The sequence below is a fragment of the Anas platyrhynchos genome, chromosome 1 (assembly GCF_047663525.1).
Source record: "Anas platyrhynchos isolate ZD024472 breed Pekin duck chromosome 1, IASCAAS_PekinDuck_T2T, whole genome shotgun sequence".
NCBI lineage: Eukaryota > Metazoa > Chordata > Aves > Anseriformes > Anatidae > Anas > Anas platyrhynchos.
In genome coordinates, this window is record NC_092587.1 from 82,106,857 (window position 1) to 82,128,462 (window position 21,606).

At 40.1% G+C, this 21,606-nt stretch overlaps 1 protein-coding gene across 2 annotated transcripts; it reads right to left on the bottom strand.

Annotated features, from left to right (window-relative positions):
• Nucleotides 1-15,858: 15,858 nt before the first annotated feature.
• On the bottom strand, nt 15,859-18,426 carry LOC119715300 (epidermal differentiation-specific protein-like). Of its 2 annotated transcripts, none has more exons than XM_038172915.2 (2): nt 18,378-18,426; nt 15,859-16,934 (listed from the first exon to the last, which is right to left on the bottom strand). In XM_038172915.2, exon 2 carries the CDS (start codon nt 16,879-16,881, stop codon nt 16,348-16,350), a length of 534 nt encoding a protein of 177 aa, XP_038028843.1. In that variant the 5' UTR covers nt 16,882-16,934; nt 18,378-18,426; the 3' UTR covers nt 15,859-16,347. The 2 variants fall into 2 exon arrangements, with proteins under 2 accessions (XP_038028843.1, XP_038028778.1); XM_038172850.2 differs by lacking the exon at nt 18,378-18,426 and adding an exon at nt 17,404-17,752.
• Nucleotides 18,427-21,606: the final 3,180 nt, after the last annotated feature.

Here is a 21,606-nt window from a genome sequence, read left to right on the forward strand (position 1 = left end):
ATTCTGACTTGGAACAAAAATGACTAAAGGATTTTTACATTTTTCATAAAATTTGATTTTTAATAGACCTTATACTGAGTTTATTTTTTACAAGTGCATTTTTCTTCTCCCAGAGAGTCATTTACAAATACATCAAGACTCATGCATTTCCTTACTTTTATTTCCTCTGGTTGGCTTCATCTTCATTGCACTATTGGAATCTATTTTCTGCTGCATTGAGGGGTGATAAAATAATTCAACACTAAGCTGTGGATGGCACTCATGTAATCTCTTCACAGTGTTGGAAAAGGTAAAATGGTAGAAAAACTGAATTAAGCTTCATCCACCTCCAGACCTGCTCTTCCTTCTCAGTACTGCTAGACCTTGCAAAGAAAAGCCCACAGGCAGATCAGGGAGATCTTGGTTAAAATAAAATAACTTAAATTAAAAAAAAAAAAAAAAAAAGTAAAAACAAAAATATAATGACCAAAAATAAACAGAAGACACAAGACTGACCAATGACTGATCCTTGCTGAACTCGAACTGAGCAACATCATGAAAGCCATTTCCAAGAAGAGGGAGTCCTTACCAGCTAGCTGTGGAACATGTAATCATTGCATTTTTGAGTAGCAGACACATCTGCCTCACTAAAACCGTTTTGCATATTAGCAAAAATGCTTCTGGGCCAGTCATCTCTGCTGATGAATACAGTAGAATGGGAGAATTTCACACATACAGCTTGAAAGTGGTCCAGACATAACCGCCAGCCCCAATTATCTAGATTTACTACTATAGACAAAAGACAACACCAGTCATGACCATTAACAACCCCAGTATTTTTCCACTTCATCCAACCCGTACACTGTTTTAAAAACAAGCAACCAAACACTACATAATCGTAGCTGAGATGCTACCCTTTTAACTTTCAGTATTGCACTGAAAAGCAAGTGATTTTAAGATATTCATTACATGATTCTTCCCATTAGACTGCCAGCATTGGAGACTAGCTGGTTCATATTTTCAGGTATGTCTCCACAGCCTGTCCACTGGTTGTCTGGTTTTCTTTTACAGAAGTCTAATTGTAAATTCATTTCAGTCACAGAGCCTGCAAAAAGACTGTCTAATACCCCAGTATACATCAAGTCATAAGAAATCATAGTATCAGAGAATACCCCGAGTTGGAAGGGACTCCTAAGGATCATCAAGTCCAACTCCTGGCACCGCACAGGTCTATCCAAAAGTTTAGACCATGTTACTAAGTGCACACTCCAATTGCTTTTTAAATTCAGACAGGCTTGGTGCAGTGACTACTTCCCTGGGGAGCCTGTTCCAGTGTGCAACCACTCTCTCAGTGGAGTACCTCTTCCTGATGTCCAGCCTAATCTTCCCCTGACTCAGCTTAACACCATTCCCGTGGGTCCTATCGCTGGTGTTTAGAGAATAGGTCACCTGCCTCTCCACTCCCCCTTGCAAGGAAGTTGTAGACTGCGATGAGGTCCCCCCTCAGCCTCCTCTTCTGCAGGCTGAACAGGCCCAGTGCCCTCAGCCACTCCTCATACGTCTTCCCCTCCAGGCCCTTCACCATCTTTGTCGCCCTCCTATGGAACTCTCCAACTGTTTCATGTCCTTCTTGGACTGTGGTGCCCAGAACTGCACACAGTACTCGGGGTGAGGCCACACCAGCGCAGAGCAGAGCGGGACAATCACCTCCCTCAACCAAGTAGTGATGCCGTGCTTGATGCACCCCAGGATACAGTTGGCCCTCCTGGCTGCACACTGCTGGCTCACATTCAACTTGCTGTCAACCACAACCCCCAGATCCCTCTCTGTGGGGCTGCTCTCCAGCGTCTTGTCACCCAGTCTGTACGTATAGCCAGGGTTGCCCCATCCCAGGTGCAGGACCCGGCACTTGCTCTTGTTAAACTTCACGTGGGTGGTGATCGCCCAGCTCTCCAATCTGTCCCGCTCTCTCTGCAAGGCCTTTCCACCCTCATCCAGTTATTTCTTCAGCAATATAACACTGCATTGAAACAAAATAAGTGGGTATGCTTAATCATCAAGCTGTTTCTGTTCAGAGAAGTCCTGACCTTAAGCCTAAATTTTATGTTCTGATTAGCCAAACATGTCTGAACTTGCTCTGCAGACATTTCTAATTAAGCACAGAGAAGTTCAGCCTGTTTGTGTATCAATTCTTAGAGATGTGCATCCTGTTTGATCCTTCTCTAGACATCTCTTTCTAGAATAACACAGGTTATAAGCTTTCCTTATTCAGAATTCTCTTCAAAGGTCTATTGTACTTCACTGTGGATAAGTAAGAATGCCCTCTATGACCGTTTTCAAATGATTGTTTATATTGGAATCACTGTTTTTACTCTATATTATGCCTAGTTTAAGAGGGACCAGGGGAAACCTTATAGGGGCTTTCCAATACTTAAAGGAAAGAGGAAAACTGGGGAGGGACTATTCATCAAAGCGTGTAGCAATGGGACTGGGAGTAATGGTTTTAAACTAAAAGAGGGGAGGTTTAAATTAGAAGTTAAGAGGAAATTCTTCTCTCAGAGGTGGTGAGGCACTGGAACAGGTTGCCCAGGGCAGTTGTGCATGCCCCATCCCTGGAAGTGTTTAAGGGATTTAACTATTTGGTTCCTTTCTTTACAGTTGGCTTTCTCCGAAAATTTCTCAGTGTCCAAATTATTTTGGCCTAGAGTAGATACAATTCTCAGTGTTCTTTGAATTGAGTTTTGGAATCCCTATAAAAGAAGATCTGTGGTGAGTAAAGCAAGGAAACCAGAAATTGTCTCCAAAGTAGTAAGAAGTGTCCCATCACACATGAACCCTGAACGATCATAGAATCATGGATTCATAGAATGGCTTCAGTTGGAAGGGATCTTAAAGATCATCTAGCTCCAATTCCCCTGCCATAGGCAGGGACACGACCCACTCGATCAGGTTGCTCAGAGCATCATCTAACCTGGTCTTGAACAGCTCCAAGAAGGTGTATATTTGTATATTGTACATTTGCATCCACACACACAAGCCTAGAAAAGGACCACAAGTGACTGACGTTTGTTTTAAAACAGGACAAAGCCCAGCAGATGATAGCACAGCATGCTGTAAGTTTTACTTCTAACTACAAGAACAGAGTGGCAAACAGGAGCTCAGCACTCAGATAGATGAACTTTGCAATACAGAGCTGCACAACTGCCAAAAAAGAGAGTGCAACTGACATTCAACAGGGGTATTTCAAAACTGCAATTCTGCATTCTCCAGGTAAACCTGTATATGACAAAACAGTTTCTGAAATGTGTGATCCCACATCTTTAATTACACCTTGCATATTTCAATATTTCAAAATTTCTCAGTATTATTATAATGGCTTTGAAGAAAGGGTTTCTTTGGAAGAAAGGGTTTTTCCATTCTGATTAAAACACTGTGACTTCAAAATAATACATCATCTCATATCAAGATAAAAAGGGTTTAAAAATCCTCAGGAGTTCCTATTGCGGTCAACCAATCAATTACAATTTATCAGAAATTTCCGTTTGAATATATATTTGAGAGCATAGAAGACAATAAATTGTAAGTATGATCAGTGCCTTAGGACACAATCAGTATTGTGATCATTCAGTAAAGTTTCCAAGTTTGTGTTTGGCCATGTTGATAGCAATATTAGCATGCTCACCAAGACTTTAAGACTGGTTGAATGTCACAAATGGAATTACACACTTCCCTCATGGGAGGGAAGCAGCAATATATTTATTGATATAATGCAATGATCTAACAAACTTAATCATAAATAAGACAGTGACTTAACAAGATGACCATTAAGTGACATCACACTGAGTCATGCCTGAAACTAACATTACCGACAAATGAAAATGGAAGGAAATAAAACCTTTCAGAAGACTTCAAAATCTTTTTCATGGATCTGACTGTGTGAACCATTCTCTTAACGCACAGAAATCACATAATATATAAGGGTAATATTTCTCTGTCAAACCACAAAGAAGACATAAAATAGAGCCATTGTTGCCTGCAATATCTTCTTTATTGGTAACAACGCAAAATGGAATAGAAAAAAAATGCAGAGGTCATTGTGAAGCAAGAGCATTGTAAAGAAGAATATAAAGTCAGCAGTTCTGGTTATACACTATATATGTGCTTAGCATATAGCAACAGAAGCAACATGCAACATTTTCACGTTACATGGTGTAGTACTTTGGAATGCTAGTTACAGGTTACGCACCACAAGATCATCTCTTATCATTGAGGTTTTTTTCATGTAACTAAACACAATAGTTCTTACATTCATTGGGATCATGGGGAAGGAGAACAGTGCCACACAGGATTGAGAAATACACAGCAGCAGCATAGCATAAAGGAGACCTCTCCCATTCAGTATTTCTATGCCAAAAGGGGAAATAAAAAAAAAAAAAAAAAAAAGCAGAGAGATCTAGGTCCCATCTTTCTTGCTAGGGCTACACCTACCCTTAGGACTTCAGAATTTGCAATCCATCAGTGACAATGCTTTCCAGGGAGAAGGGGACGCAGAAATGAAAGCTTGTCATTGAAATTGATTGCTCTGTAACTTGGAAGGTGTTCATGCTCTCGTGCAATGTAGCAAAAACCACTTCCATCACTATGTTCACACAACAGCCAGGCACCTTGCTGCACTTTATGAGAAGATGCCATGTCATTGTCATTACCCCTATCCAAATTGGTAGCTTCTGTTATCACCCTGTTCTTCCCTTGATATTGGTTATGTTCATAGATAGTGATCTGTGGATTGTGTAAATTTTCAGTAATCAACATCAGGGAAGTGATCTTGTCATTCATCTCTTTACCAACAAAGCTATGCTCTCCCTCCTCAAATACCAGTAACCGGCCTGTATAGTTAATGTGCTCATAAGCCACCCAAGGCTGTCCAATTACTTTCACTGAGGAGATACAGTCATTCCAATCTACATCTGTCAGATTGGCAACGTCTCTGGTGAGTTCTTTGGAGTGCCCCTGGAAGTTGGCGTGCTCATAAATGATGATTTTCCCCATCTCAGCAGTGTTTCTGTAATTTGGAGTTGTTGCTGTAGATGTCAGATGACAGCCTGCAGAAAAGGAAAACAGAAAACAAACAATACTTGTAAGAAGCCCTTCCACAAAAGACGCAAGGCAATGGAGAGGGAAAAAGAAGAATGGGACAATTAGAACAGTTATAGCAAGGAATGAATAAAACAGCTGTTGGACGAAACTGAGGGCATGATGCATAAATTTGAATTTGGAAGGAAAAATTAAGAGTAAAATGAGATATGCATCAAATCTATCAGGTCTTAGTTGTGTAACTATCTTGGAGTAAATTTAAGTGATATAAAACTTTTCAAACTATTGTTTGGTGTTATTAACATTTAGCAAAAGTTAATAAAATAACAAGAGCTATTCTTGCAGAAATTGATCAAACCTTCCTATCTATAATGGGAGCTATTTACATCTCATTATTTCACAGAGGGCTGAATGGGCCGTAGCATAGGAGAAAGAGAGGGAGACAGAGAAAGATGGTAAAGGAAAGGTCCAGATTACCACCCTGGGTTCCAGCGATGTCTCTGGTCCAGTTCCTGTTCTGTCTGCGATGGTGGTGGGTGCACACAAAGCCCTTCTGAGTCACACTATTTATACGCCGGACTCAATTCCAGTTCTCACTTTGTATCCTAATTACAGCTAGTCCCCACCTCCAGTTCCTGCTTTATATGGTAATATGTGCATCCTGTGTCCCAGAGCCTTCTTGAGGGGAAGGCGGAGAGAGAGATTGCTAATACCTTTCTGACCACAGCTGCCAGAACCTCAGATACCAGAAGGTATCTCAGAAGGTTACCCAGGATAAGGACGTTGGCCTCAGAAAAGCACTATCCAGCCCTAGCAGGATCCTCTTTTCTGACCATATCACGCTTTTCTGTTGAGTTTTTGGGACATTCTTTTGTTTTAGCTTCTTAGTCTCTTACAATGAGTCTTTCAATTCATGACTGACACTGCATTTGAGAATTACTTTAGAAATAGGTGTGGGCTGTTTTGACAGCAGTTCACAACTCACTATATAGTATGTAAAAAACTAGTGAAACATTCAGTTAACTTCTAAATGAAAGTGCAATTTATTGGTTGCTAGAACACTATTTTATGACTACAATGACTTTGATGATGTTTATTGACTTGTCTGTACTACTACTGCTAGTAATAATAACATTAATATTAAATAAAGTTGTTAATTTCTGACAACATACAGATTCTAGTCCCAAGATTCTCTTGTAAAGTATTTTATTTCACCCCTTGGAATTTCTGTAGTAATGTCTCCTTCCAAGCCCTCGCTTTACTAGGTATGGTTATCCTATAGTGCTCTTCTCATTACCTGAAGGGTGCATCAAGCCTCTGTAAATGACAGACATCAGATCCACACATACATGTTGTAGCTCTCATCCCAAACTAAAACCTCTTCAACTTCATTTCATAGTAGCTACCCAGAAAGATATTTAAAGCTTTCACATAAAAAGTGTGCATCTCACCTCAATGCCAGCTTCTCAGATGTGGAGAGTTGTTGGCACTTCCTCCAGTCTGCTGCTTTCAGTCACACGATGCAACTCACCCAGATTTATAGCTCGCACAGAAGTCTTGCGAAACACCCCATCAGAAGTGAGAAGTAATTGATATCACCCTCAAGGATCAGAATTCTTGAGCTTTTTCCTTTTTCTATTTCTACTTCCTGCTCTGGTTCAAAAGTCCATTGATCAGCAACCACCTTGATAAAATTTAGTCTCATGACTCTTGTCTTTCTTTACTCTCTAGAAGTCAACCGGATCACAATAATAAAAGCACATCAAACATTTTGTGATGGAAAGACTGTAGAAATTTTTCTTGCTGCATTGTACATTTTTGTTTACTTGTGTAGTGAGTCTAATATACAGTAGTCTTCCAAAGGGTTTCCATGTGACATATTTTGATAGCAAAAATATTACTATTCAAGATAGTAGAGGTCTTGCTAAGAAGTTTGCAATAACTAAAACAGCCTTTTTTGATTAAAAGCTAGCAGTCTGTGATGGTTTCCAATCCCCACTTCTCAGCTAAGATCATACTGGATGTGCCACTCTTACAGGCTCCACCAAGAGCCATCTCCATATTGTCACAATTGTGAACTCCTCAAGTACCTTGTTAACTGCCATCTCCCCCATGCATGGGTACATGCCTTGTTAACATGTAAGTTATCTTCTGGAGTCCATCCATCCCAAGGATGTAGACCTAGCTTTGTTTGCATTAGAATGATTTTTTCTCCTTACCTCTTCCTTTTCTTTGAAACAGCATAGTCAGGTCTCTGCAGTCACTTGGCAAAGAACAGGGGTATAGGGGGAGTTGCTGTCTGAATGTGCTTTCAATACAATCATAGTTTAAAAAAAGCTTCTCTCTGACCTGTCCTACCTTGGACTTGCATTATTACTCACTTGGAGTCCCTATATTCTCTGACAATATTCAGGTGGCAGAGGTGGCAGTTGAATAGCTTGCTTTAAACTCACTTTCCCCCTACCCTTCTACATAGCCTTTTGAGATGTCACAGGGACGCAGAGCTAGTAAAGCAGAAAATTATTTTCTTAATTCCAGTTTTACTCTTTAACATATTTTCACATACATTAATTTGATAGCATGCTGGCAAGCTGTGCTATTGTGGAAGGAAACACGAGATCGTTGCTAGTTCAAGAGCAATCCAGATCTTGCAAATATCTACAGCACTGAAAAATTGTTTTGCGAAAGACTGTTTCTCCAGAAAATCCATCTGAGAATTTTGAAATCTAGCAATCGACTGATAAATTACAATGATGGTGATAATGTATAGATTTATACATATATACAAGAGTTTTTAAAAAAATCACAAAACTGCAATAGTGGTAAAAGCAAATGAGTAAGTGTTTAGCTTCACTGAAAGATTTAGGATGATGTTTAAGTGATCCCTACTACCAGATAGGATATTGCTGGAGAAAATGGGGAGCTTAGGCAGGGAGGGAGTTCACCTCCACCAAAAGAAGACGGCCACTAGCTTCACCCAAACCCTCCTGCTGCATCTCTTCTGTTACTGCTTGTCTGAGCCAAAGCTGTGCCAAACTCACAGAACTAAAGTTGCACAAAAATGTGGGGTTTTATTTGCTTGGTAGATTTTGTTGTGTTTCTTTTCAATTTGTTTGTTGGCTTTTGGTGTGTTTTGTTGTTGTTCCTGGTATCATTGTTTTGGTTTAGTTTTCTACATGGTTCATTCCTTTGCTATTCTGCAGAGGTTGGAAGCAGAGCAAAGGAAACGTACATTCTGGGCTTTGGAGGAAAGCAGCAAGACCTCAGTTTCTAACAGCATCTAACTGCGCAACCAGCTTTACTGTGCTTTACTGCAATTTTGCCAAATCGCACCATTTCTTCTGCTGCAATGATCTCCCCCTACTGAACTCATTCCTGATGGAAAGTGGAAATTCCCACTCCACTCTAGACACCCTCTCACTCCTCTCTTGCCACTCTTATTTCATGCCAAAGAGCAGGGAGGTTGGGGCATTTGTTGGGCTTCTCCAGAAGTTTAACTCACTAGCACTTCATTTAAAAAAAATAAAAATAAAACAATCCCCAAACAAAAAACAGGGGCTAGAGGTGGGAAGGAATTTTCTACTCTTCCAGAAAGTTACCAGGCCCATGGAGGACCCAACTCGCCAGTCTTTGGCCAATCCTGCTCAGCGCAGCCTGCATGACACTCATGAGAGGATTTCATCCCCTCTCCCCTCCACCTGGGGCTCCTTATCACCCCTGGCAGGATGACTGTATGGTTCGGGGGATTTCAGAGCAGTTGAGATGTGGTATTTCCTGCTGGGATATCTTCTATTTAAAAAACAAAAGTCACCTTCTATATTTTCTATTCTGAATGCAACTGCACAAAAATTACTTGCAAACAGGAAAAGAACATTTGGCTAGCCTTATTCCTCTTTGAAATCAAGAACTATTTTATATGAAAACTATCACAGAACCAGGAAAATCTCCACCATCAGCAAATACAAATTGAGATGTGCCAACGCTTTCAGCAAGATACGCGGAAGAATCTACTCAAAGGCTCAGACAGCAAGAAAATCGTCCGAGAACGCTCTCAAGTTCCCAATTTTAATACAACTACAGTTTGAGTGGGAACCAAAAGTGATCAAGGCCACTCATGGAGTCCACATTTACAAAATTTAGATGCTGTGCGGGATTCAGTAACAAGGGACAGTACTTAAGATTACTGAGGTACAGTAATTCCCAGTAGCAGAAAGGAAGCTTGAGTTTTTAACTTTGTGAGGAGGACGTGGGCTCACTGGAAAGAGAAGTCAAAATGCCACGAATTGGATTTGAAGAAAGCTACACTTCTTCAGTTTGCCTTTCACATTTCCATTTGTAATGGAAACATTAAGATTGACCTGAGTGGAGAATGAAAAGGTTGGTCTGTGAGTAGAAGTACCAAAAGAAATGCATAGCAGGAGCTTTACTGTAAGTGTGGCAGGTATTGGCAGCACCTAGATCAATGTCATCAAGCACATCAACATGAAGCTTCTCAGGAAATTCAGATTAGAAGACAGAACAAACAAGGGACAACCTAAAACAAAGGGATGGCCTCCATCAAGACTAAATAAAAGGATGATCTACAGCATCAAGCCATTGTGGGAAGATAAAGAACAGGGGTGGAGGCACAAAACAGCTACAAAAGGAGACAAAAAAAGGTTAAATCCTAGTGACTGGCAGAGGTGGACAGAATAAAAACAATATCACTGTCAGCTTCAAAAGCATACAGAAGATGCATCCAAAACTAAGGGGCACTAACTGAAGGAGAATCCTGGAGACATGAAACCAGCGACTTTTATGCTCCATGTCATCACAAGTAGCACACACACAAAAACTGGGACAAATTTCTCTTGGTGCTTCTGCAGCTGTAGCAATAGGACCACATAAAAACAGTCATTTCATTTTAAAACTAAATCAACCTTCCCCTCCTATGCCACTTTGCACTGAGTTTTATGTCATATGCTTTATGCTACTGTGTAGCAACTTCACTTGTTCCATTCTCAGCTAGAAGGGAAATCAGCTAATTTGCACTTGTTAAGTGAGTCTGAACATAAAAGCACGCCAGCATCACATCTTACTGGTGCGCTCCAAGATGAGAACTCCTCTGCACTGGGATCTGACCTTCAGCAGCTGGAGAAAGCGAAGGTCAGCTCCTCCAGCAGCAAACCAGCTTTATTTAGAAACTCCAGGTAAAAAAACTAATCCTGGAGCTCTGCAAGCCTAAAATCAACATCCTGGAAGCTCAGTTCTGTCTGAGGAAGAGCAAGGTTTTCCCAAATAGCATTGTCAACCTATGGCTTTTCTTGTTCTGTTGATGATCTGTTATTTCTTCAAGTCCTCCTCTTTCGGTCTCCTCATCCCTCTGAGAAGAGACATGAGGAACTTGATTGTCCAGGGCACTCATCTCCAGCCCCCATCCCTCTCTTTCCTGCTCCCTGTTCAGCAGTTCCTGCTGTCTATCCTCTTAGCAGCAGCTGAACTCCTTCCCATTTTAGTCAACAAATTCAAAATAAAATTTCCACTAACTGGGTGGCTGCATGATATTGGGTTACCTGAAATGGAAGTGACTTGCCAACCAAGTTCCTGATTGCTTTTTCAACACCTTTGTACAAGAGAAAAAATAAAACACTAGATATTTTCAATCATCTGGACTCAGATCCATTGAAAAATCATTGGTGTATTTTATACTTATCTATAAAAAAAGATCACTCACCCTTTAGCAGGCAACCTCCATCCCAGCTACTAGCATCAAAATCAACAGCTGTGTTTCAGGTATTGCTGTCACTACTAATTATTTAGAGGGCATTTTACTTTTTCTTGTGCAGAATGTAATGCTCATTTCTTTATGCAATGAGCAACTTTCAGGATGCTGATCTGGTAGAAAACGTCGCAAGCAAAAAGAGCGGTTTTGCAGCATAAGCCACAGTGCCCACCATACCGTAAGAGAAGGGAGAATGAGCACTCAGAAGGGAGGAAAGTTCAGAACAAAAAGGACTGAAATGGCTCAGACTAGGATGAATTTATGCTGTCAGAAAAAGTACACCTCTTCTTGGTAGCATGCCAGTATGTTGTTTTTTGAGTGATGCAGGCAACAGGGAGCTCCTAGGTCCTCCACATTCGCTTTGCAGGGCACCAAAGCTGGCAGTGGATAATCTTGTGGCAATGAGGAAAATCAAAACATGTTACATATGAAATGTGCTGACAGAAAAGCTTGGCAAAGGATCTCTGCGTACACACTCACAAGCCCATAAATAAAGAAGGTCTTTGTTTCCATGACCATATTCTCCATTGTTATGAGGATAAAAACAAAATGGATTTTCAAATCTGTCAACTCATTTACACTGTGCTTATTGCACAAGGAAGTAAAAGTCACTGAACGTAGCAGAATACCACGAAGGAAGCTAAGAGTTGGAGATTGTTTATTAAATATTATTAAATATTGTTAAACATTTACAGTGTTTTTGTGTGGCTTTTTTGTTTGGTTGGTTGTTTTTTGTAAATATTAATAGTAATGCGTAAAACCTTTTATCTTTTTTACTCTCAGAGTTGATCTTAATCTTACTTGATCTTAATATATTTATCAAATTTGGCAAGAGATTGTGACAAAAATAGAAAGAGAATAAAAGGAAAAAAGGAAAAAAGATTAAAAACCTCTTCCTCTATGCCTTCAATGGACAAAAGAGAAGAATGAGCAAGATGAACACAAACATGTAAAGTTTTTGAAAATGTGCGGAACTATATTATACAAAAGCCACTTGAACAAATAAAGACTTATTCTGACTTGGAACAAAAATGACTAAAGGATTTTTACATTTTTCATAAAATTTGATTTTTAATAGACCTTGTACTGAGTTTATTTTTTACAAGTGCATTTTTCTTCTCCCAGAGAGTCATTTACAAATACATCAAGACTCATGCATTTCCTTACTTTTATTTCCTCTGGTTGGCTTCATCTTCATTGCACTATTGGAATCTATTTTCTGCTGCATTGAGGGGTGATAAAATAATTCAACAGTAAGCTGTGGATGGCACTCGTGTAATCTCTTCACAGTGTTGGAAAAGGTAAAATGGTAGAAAAACTGAATTAAGCTTCATCCACCTCCAGACCTGCTCTTCCTTCTCAGTACTGCTAGACCTTGCTAAGAAAAGCCCACAGGCAGATCAGGGAGATCTTGGTTAAAATAAAATAACTTAAAATTAAAGCAAAAAAAAAAAAAAAAGTAAAAACAAAAATATAATGACCAAAAATAAACAGAAGACACAAGACTGACCAATGACTGATCCTTGCTGAACTTGAACTGAGCAACATCATGAAAGCCATTTCCGAGAAGAGGGAGTCCTTACCAGCTAGCTGTGGAACATGTAATCATTGCATTTTTGAGCAGCAGATACATCTGCCTCACTAAAACCGTTTTGCATATTAGCAAAAATGCTTCTGGGCCAGTCATCTCTGCTGATGAATACAGTAGAATGGGAGAATTTCACACATACAGCTTGAAAGTGGTCCAGACATAACCGCCAGCCCCAATTATCTAGATTTACTACTATAGACAAAAGACAACACCAGTCATGACCATTAACAACCCCAGTATTTTTCCACTTCATCCAACCCGTACACTGTTTTAAAAACAAGCAACCAAACACTACATAATCGTAGCTGAGATGCTACCCTTTTAACTTTCAGTATTGCACTGAAAAGCAAGTGATTTTAAGATATTCATTACATGATTCTTCCCATTAGACTGCCAGCATTGGAGCATAGCTGGTTCACATTTTCAGGGGTATGTCTCCACAGCCTGTCCACTGGTTGTCTGGTTTTCTTTTACAGAAGTCTAATTGTAAATTCATTTCAGTCACAGAGCCTGCAAAAAGACAGTCTAATACCCCAGTATACATCAAGTCATAAGAAATCATAGTATCAGAGAATACCCCGAGTTGGAAGGGACTCCTAAGGATCATCAAGTCCAACTCCTGGCACCGCACAGGTCTATCCAAAAGTTTAGACCATGTTACTAAGTGCACACTCCAATTGCTTTTTAAATTCAGACAGGCTTGGTGCAGTGACTACTTCCCTGGGGAGCCTGTTCCAGTGTGCAACCACTCTCTCAGTGAGGAACCTCTTCCTGATGTCCAGCCTAATCTTCCCCTGACTCAGCTTAACACCATTCCCACAGGTCCTATCGCTGGTGTTTACAGATAATAGGTCACCTGCCTCTCCACTCCCCCTTGCAAGGAAGTTGTAGACTGCGATGAGGTCCCCCCTCAGCCTCCTCTTCTGCAGGCTGAACAGGCCCAGTGCCCTCAGCCACTCCTCATACGTCTTCCCCTCCAGGCCCTTCACCATCTTTGTCGCCCTCCTATGGAACTCTCCAACTGTTTCATGTCCTTCTTGGACTGTGGTGCCCAGAACTGCACACAGTACTCGGGGTGAGGCCACACCAGCGCAGAGCAGAGCGGGACAATCACCTCCCTCAACCAAGTAGTGATGCCGTGCTTGATGCACCCCAGGATAAGGTTGGCCCTCCTGGCTGCACACTGCTGGCTCACATTCAACTTGCTGTCAACCACAACCCCCAGATCCCTCTCTGTGGGGCTGCTCTCCAGCGTCTTGTCACCCAGTCTGTACGTATAGCCAGGGTTGCCCCATCCCAGGTGCAGGACCCGGCACTTGCTCTTGTTAAACTTCACGTGGGTGGTGATCGCCCAGCTCTCCATTCTGTCCCGCTCTCTCTGCAAGGCCTTTCCACCCTCATCCAGTTATTTCTTCAGCAATATAACACTGCATTGAAACAAAATAAGTGGGTATGCTTAATCATCAAGCTGTTTCTGTTCAGAGAAGTCCTGACCTTAAGCCTAAATTTTATGTTCTGATTAGCCAAACATGTCTGAACTTGCTCTGCAGACATTTCTAATTAAGCACAGAGAAGTTCAGCCTGTTTGTGTATCAATTCTTAGAGATGTGCATCCTGTTTGATCCTTCTCTAGACATCTCTTTCTAGAATAACACAGGTTATAAGCTTTCCTTATTCAGAATTCTCTTCAAAGGTCTATTGTACTTCACTGTGGATAAGTAAGAATGCCCTCTATGACCGTTTTCAAATGATTGTTTATATTGGAATCACTGTTTTTACTCTATATTATGCCTAGTTTAAGAGGGACCAGGGGAAACCTTATAGGGGCTTTCCAATACTTAAAGGAAAGAGGAAAACTGGGGAGGGACTATTCATCAAAGCGTGTAGCAATGGGACTGGGAGTAATGGTTTTAAACTAAAAGAGGGGAGGTTTAAATTAGAAGTTAAGAGGAAATTCTTCTCTCAGAGGTGGTGAGGCACTGGAACAGGTTGCCCAGGGCAGTTGTGCACGCCCCATCCCTGGAAGTGTTTAAGGGATTTAACTATTTGGTTCCTTTCTTTACAGTTGGCTTTCTCCGAAAATTTCTCAGTGTCCAAATTATTTTGGCCTAGAGTAGATACAATTCTCAGTGTTCTTTGAATTGAGTTTTGGAATCCCTATAAAAGAAGATCTGTGGTGAGTAAAGCAAGGAAACCAGAAATTGTCTCCAAAGTAGTAAGAAGTGTCCCATCACACATGAACCCTGAACGATCATAGAATCATGGATTCATAGAATGGCTTCAGTTGGAAGGGATCTTAAAGATCATCTAGCTCCAATTCCCCTGCCATAGGCAGGGACACGACCCACTCGATCAGGTTGCTCAGAGCATCATCTAACCTGGTCTTGAACAGCTCCAAGAAGGTGTATATTTGTATATTGTACATTTGCATCCACACACACAAGCCTAGAAAAGGACCACAAGTGACTGACGTTTGTTTTAAAACAGGACAAAGCCCAGCAGATGATAGCACAGCATGCTGTAAGTTTTACTTCTAACTACAAGAACAGAGTGGCAAACAGGAGCTCAGCACTCAGATAGATGAACTTTGCAATACAGAGCTGCACAACTGCCAAAAAAGAGAGTGCAACTGACATTCAACAGGGGTATTTCAAAACTGCAATTCTGCATTCTCCAGGTAAACCTGTATATGACAAAACAGTTTCTGAAATGTGTGATCCCACATCTTTAATTACACCTTGCATATTTCAATATTTCAAAATTTCTCAGTATTATTATAATGGCTTTGAAGAAAGGGTTTCTTTGGAAGAAAGGGTTTTTCCATTCTGATTAAAACACTGTGACTTCAAAATAATACATCATCTCATATCAAGATAAAAAGGGTTTAAAAATCCTCAGGAGTTCCTATTGCGGTCAACCAATCAATTACAATTTATCAGAAATTTCCGTTTGAATATATATTTGAGAGCATAGAAGACAATAAATTGTAAGTATGATCAGTGCCTTAGGACACAATCAGTATTGTGATCATTCAGTAAAGTTTCCAAGTTTGTGTTTGGCCATGTTGATAGCAATATTAGCATGCTCACCAAGACTTTAAGACTGGTTGAATGTCACAAATGGAATTACACACTTCCCTCATGGGAGGGAAGCAGCAATATATTTATTGATATAATGCAATGATCTAACAAACTTAATCATAAATAAGACAGTGACTTAACAAGATGACCATTAAGTGACATCACACTGAGTCATGCCTGAAACTAACATTACCGACAAATGAAAATGGAAGGAAATAAAACCTTTCAGAAGACTTCAAAATCTTTTTCATGGATCTGACTGTGTGAACCATTCTCTTAACGCACAGAAATCACATAATATATAAGGGTAATATTTCTCTGTCAAACCACAAAGAAGACATAAAATAGAGCCATTGTTGCCTGCAATATCTTCTTTATTGGTAACAACGCAAAATGGAATAGAAAAAAAATGCAGAGGTCATTGTGAAGCAAGAGCATTGTAAAGAAGAATATAAAGTCAGCAGTTCTGGTTATACACTATATATGTGCTTAGCCTATAGCAACAGAAGCAACATGCAACATTTTCACGTTACATGGTGTAGTACTTTGGAATGCTAGTTACAGGTTACGCACCACAAGATCATCTCTTATCATTGAGGTTTTTTTCATGTAACTAAACACAATAGTTCTTACATTCATTGGGATCATGGGGAAGGAGAACAGTGCCACACAGGATTGAGAAATACACAGCAGCAGCATAGCATAAAGGAGACCTCTCCCATTCAGTATTTCTATGCCAAAAGGGGAAATAAAAAAAAAAAAAAAAAAAAGCAGAGAGATCTAGGTCCCATCTTTCTTGCTAGGGCTACACCTACCCTTAGGACTTCAGAATTTGCAATCCATCAGTGACAATGCTTTCCAGGGAGAAGGGGACGCAGAAATGAAAGCTTGTCATTGAAATTGATTGCTCTGTAACTTGGAAGGTGTTCATGCTCTCGTGCAATGTAGCAAAAACCACTTCCATCGCTATGTTCACACAACAGCCAGGCACCTTGCTGCACTTTATGAGAAGATGCCATGTCATTGTCATTACCCCTATCCAAATTGGTAGCTTCTGTTATCACCCTGCTCTTCCCTTGATATTGGTTATGTTCATAGATAGTGATCTGTGGATTGTGTAAATTTTCAGTAATCAACATCAGGGAAGTGATCTTGTCATTCATCTCTTTACCAACAAAGCTATGCTCTCCCTCCTCAAATACCAGTAACCGGCCTGTATAGTTAATGTGCTCATAAGCCACCCAAGGCTGTCCAATTACTTTCACTGAGGAGATACAGTCATTCCAATCTACATCTGTCAGATTGGCAACGTCTCTGGTGAGTTCTTTGGAGTGCCCCTGGAAGTTGGCGTGCTCATAAATGATGATTTTCCCCATCTCAGCAGTGTTTCTGTAATTTGGAGTTGTTGCTGTAGATGTCAGATGACAGCCTGCAGAAAAGGAAAACAGAAAACAAACAATACTTGTAAGAAGCCCTTCCACAAAAGACGCAAGGCAATGGAGAGGGAAAAAGAAGAATGGGACAATTAGAACAGTTATAGCAAGGAATGAATAAAACAGCTGTTGGACGAAACTGAGGGCATGATGCATAAATTTGAATTTGGAAGGAAAAATTAAGAGTAAAATGAGATATGCATCAAATCTATCAGGTCTTAGTTGTGTAACTATCTTGGAGTAAATTTAAGTGATATAAAACTTTTCAAACTATTGTTTGGTGTTATTAACATTTAGCAAAAGTTAATAAAATAACAAGAGCTATTCTTGCAGAAATTGATCAAACCTTCCTATCTATAATGGGAGCTATTTACATCTCATTATTTCACAGAGGGCTGAATGGGCCGTAGCATAGGAGAAAGAGAGGGAGACAGAGAAAGATGGTAAAGGAAAGGTCCAGATTACCACCCTGGGTTCCAGCGATGTCTCTGGTCCAGTTCCTGTTCTGTCTGCGATGGTGGTGGGTGCACACAAAGCCCTTCTGAGTCGCACTATTTATACGCCGGACTCAATTCCAGTTCTCACTTTGTATCCTAATTACAGCTAGTCCCCACCTCCAGTTCCTGCTTTATATGGTAATATGTGCATCCTGTGTCCCAGAGCCTTCTTGAGGGGAAGGCGGAGAGAGAGATTGCTAATACCTTTCTGACCACAGCTGCCAGAACCTCGGATACCAGAAGGTATCTCAGAAGGTTACCCAGGATAAGGACGTTGGCCTCAGAAAAGCACTATCCAGCCCTAGCAGGATCCTCTTTTCTGACCGTATCACCATTCTCTGCTGAGTTTTTGGGACATTCTTTTGTTTTAGCTTCTTAGTCTCTTACAATGAGTCTTTCAATTCATGACTGACACTGCATTTGAGAATTACTTTAGAAATAGGTGTGGGCTGCTTTGACAGCAGTTCACAACTCACTATATAGTATGTAAAAAACTAGTGAAACATTCAATTAACTTCTAAATGAAAGTGCAATTTATTGGTTGCTAGAACACTATTTTATGACTACAATGACTTTGATGGTGTTTATTGACTTATCTGTACTACTACTGCTAGTAATAATAACATTAATATTAAATAAAGTTGTTAATTTCTGACAACATACAGATTCTAGTCCCAAGATTCTCTTGTAAAGTATTTTATTTCACCCCTTGGAATTTCTGTAGTAATGTCTCCTTCCAAGCCCTCGCTTTACTAGGTATGGTTATCCTATAGTGCTCTTCTCATTACCTGAAGGGTGCATCAAGCCTCTGTAAATGACAGACATCAGATCCACACATACATGTTGTAGCTCTCATCCCAAACTAAAACCTCTTCAACTTCATTTCATAGTAGCTACCCAGAAAGATATTTAAAGCTTTCACATAAAAAGTGTGCATCTCACCTCAATGCCAGCTTCTCAGATGTGGAGAGTTGTTGGCACTTCCTCCAGTCTGCTGCTTTCAGTCACACGATGCAACTCACCCAGATTTATAGCTCGCACAGAAGTCTTGCGAAACGCCCCATCAGAAGTGAGAAGTAATTGATATCACCCTCAAGGATCAGAATTCTTGAGCTTTTTCCTTTTTCTATTTCTACTTCCTGCTCTGGTTCAAAAGTCCATTGATCAGCAACCACCTTGATAAAATTTAGTCTCATGACTCTTGTCTTTCTTTACTCTCTAGAAGTCAACCGGATCACAATAATAAAAGCACATCAAACATTTTGTGATGGAAAGACTGTAGAAATTTTTCTTGCTGCATTGTACATTTTTGTTTACTTGTGTAGTGAGTCTAATATACAGTAGTCTTCCAAAGGGTTTCCATGTGACATATTTTGATAGCAAAAATATTACTATTCAAGATAGTAGAGGTCTTGCTAAGAAGTTTGCAATAACTAAAACAGCCTTTTTTGATTAAAAGCTAGCAGTCTGTGATGGTTTCCAATCCCCACTTCTCAGCTAAGATCATACTGGATGTGCCACTCTTACAGGCTCCACCAAGAGCCAGCTCCATATTGTCACAATTGTGAACTCCTCAAGTACCTTGTTAACTGCCATCTCCCCCATGCATGGGTACATGCCTTGTTAACATGTAAGTTATCTTCTGGAGTCCATCCATCCCAAGGATGTAGACCTAGCTTTGTTTGCATTAGAATGATTTTTTCTCCTTACCTCTTCCTTTTCTTTGAAACAGCATAGTCAGGTCTCTGCAGTCACTTGGCAAAGAACAGGGGTATAGGGGGAGTTGCTGTCTGAATGTGCTTTCAATACAATCATAGTTTAAAAAAAGCTTCTCTCTGACCTGTCCTACCTCGGACTTGCATTATTACTCACTTGGAGTCCCTATATTCTCTGACAATATTCAGGTGGCAGAGGTGGCAGTTGAATAGCTTGCTTTAAACTCACTTTCCCCCTACCCTTCTATGTAGCCTTTTGAGATGTCACAGGGACGCAGAGCTAGTAAAGCAGAAAATTATTTTCTTAATTCCAGTTTTACTCTTTAACATATTTTCACATACATTAATTTGATAGCATGTTGGCAAGCTATGCTATTGTGGAAGGAAACACGAGATCGTTGCTAGTTCAAGAGCAATCCAGATCTTGCAAATATCTACAGCACTGAAAAATTGTTTTGCGAAAGACTGTTTCTCCAGAAAATCCATCTGAGAATTTTGAAATCTAGCAATCGACTGATAAATTACAATGATGGTGATAATGTATAGATTTATACATATATACAAGAGTTTTTAAAAAAATCACAAAACTGCAATAGTGGTAAAAGCAAATGAGTAAGTGTTTAGCTTCACTGAAAGATTTAGGATGATGTTTAAGCGACCCCTACTACCAGGTAGCATATTGCTGGAGAAAATGGGGAGCTGAGGCAGGGAGACAGTTCACCTCCACCAAAAGAAGACGGCCACTAGCTTCACCCAAACCCTCCTGCTGCATCTCTTTTGTTACTGCTTGTCTGAGCCAATGGTGTGTCAAACTCACAGAAGTAAGGTAGCATTAAAATATGGGGATTTAATTGCTTGGTAGATTTGGTTGTTTTCTTTGTTTGTTTGTTTGTTTGTTTTTTCCTTTGGTTTGGTTTTCTACATGGTTCATTCCTTTGCTATTCTGCAGAGGTTGGAAGCAGAGCAATAGGAATGTACATTCTGGATTTTGGAGGAAAGCAGCAAAACCTCAGTTTCTCACAGCATCTAGCTGCGCAATCAGCTTTACTGTGCTTTACTGCAATTTTGCCAAATCGCACCATTTCTTGTGCTGCAATGATCTCTCCCTGCTGAACTCGTTCCTGATGGAAAGTGGAAGTTCCCACTCTACTCTAGACACCTTCTCACTCCTCTCCTGCCAATCTTATTTCATGCCAAAGAGCAGGGGGATTTGGGCATTTGTTGGGCTTCTCCATATGTTTAACTAGCACTTCATTAAAAAAAATAAAATAAAATAAAATAAAATAAAATAAAATAAAATAAAATAAAATAAAATAAAATAAAATAAAATAAAATAAAATAAAATAAAATAAAATAAAATAAAATAAAATAAAACAATCCCCAAACAAAAAACAGGGGCTAGAGGTGGGAAGGAATTTTCTACTCTTCCAGAAAGTTACCAGGCCCATGGAGGACCCAACTCGCCAGTCTTTGGCCAATCCTGCTCAGCGCAGCCTGCATGACACTCATGAGAGGATTTCACCCCCTCTCCTCTTCACCTGGGGCTCCTTATCACCCCTGGCAGGATGACTGTAAGGTTCAGGGGATTTCAGAGCAGTTGAGATGTGGTATTTCCTGCTGGGATATCTTCTATTTAAAAAACAAAAGTCACCTTCTATATTTTCTATTCTGAATGCAACTGCACAAAAATTACTTGCAAACAGGAAAAGAACATTTGGCTAGCCTTATTCCTCTTTGAAATCAAGAACTATTTTATATGAAAACTATCACAGAACCAGGAAAATCTCCACCATCAGCAAATACAAATTGAGATGTGCCAACGCTTTCAGCAAGATACGCGGAAGAATCTACTCAAAGGCTCAGACAGCAAGAAAATCGTCCGAGAACGCTCTCAAGTTCCCAATTTTAATACAACTACAGTTTGAGTGGGAACCAAAAGTGATCAAGGCCACTCATGGAGTCCACATTTACAAAATTTAGATGCTGGGGGGGATTAAGTAACAAAGGACAGTACTTAAGATTACTGAGGTACAGTAATTCATAGTAGCAGAAAGGAAGCTTGAGTTTTTAACTTTGTGAGGAGGACGTGGGCTCACTGGAAAGAGAAGTCAAAATGCCAGGAATTGGATTTGAAGAAAGCTACATTTCTTCCGTTTGCCTTTCACATTTCCATTTGTAATGGAAACATTAAGATTGACCTGAGTGGAGAATGAAAGGCTTGGTCTGTGAGTAGAAGTACCAAAAGAAATGCATAGCAGGAGCTTTACTGTAAGTGTGGCAGGTATTGGCAGCACCTAGATCAATGTCATCAAGCACATCAACATGAAGCTTCTCAGGAAATTCAGGTTAGAAGACAGAACAAACAAGGGACAACCTAAAACAAAGGGATGGCCTCCATCAAGACTAAATAAAAGGATGATCTACAGCATCAAGCCATTGTGGGAAGATAAAGAACA

Excerpts from the sequence above, each read along its gene's own strand:
- LOC119715300 (XM_038172915.2), bottom strand. The coding sequence starts at position 16,881 with ATGGGGAAAATCATCATTTATGAGCACGCCAACTTCCAGGGGCACTCC.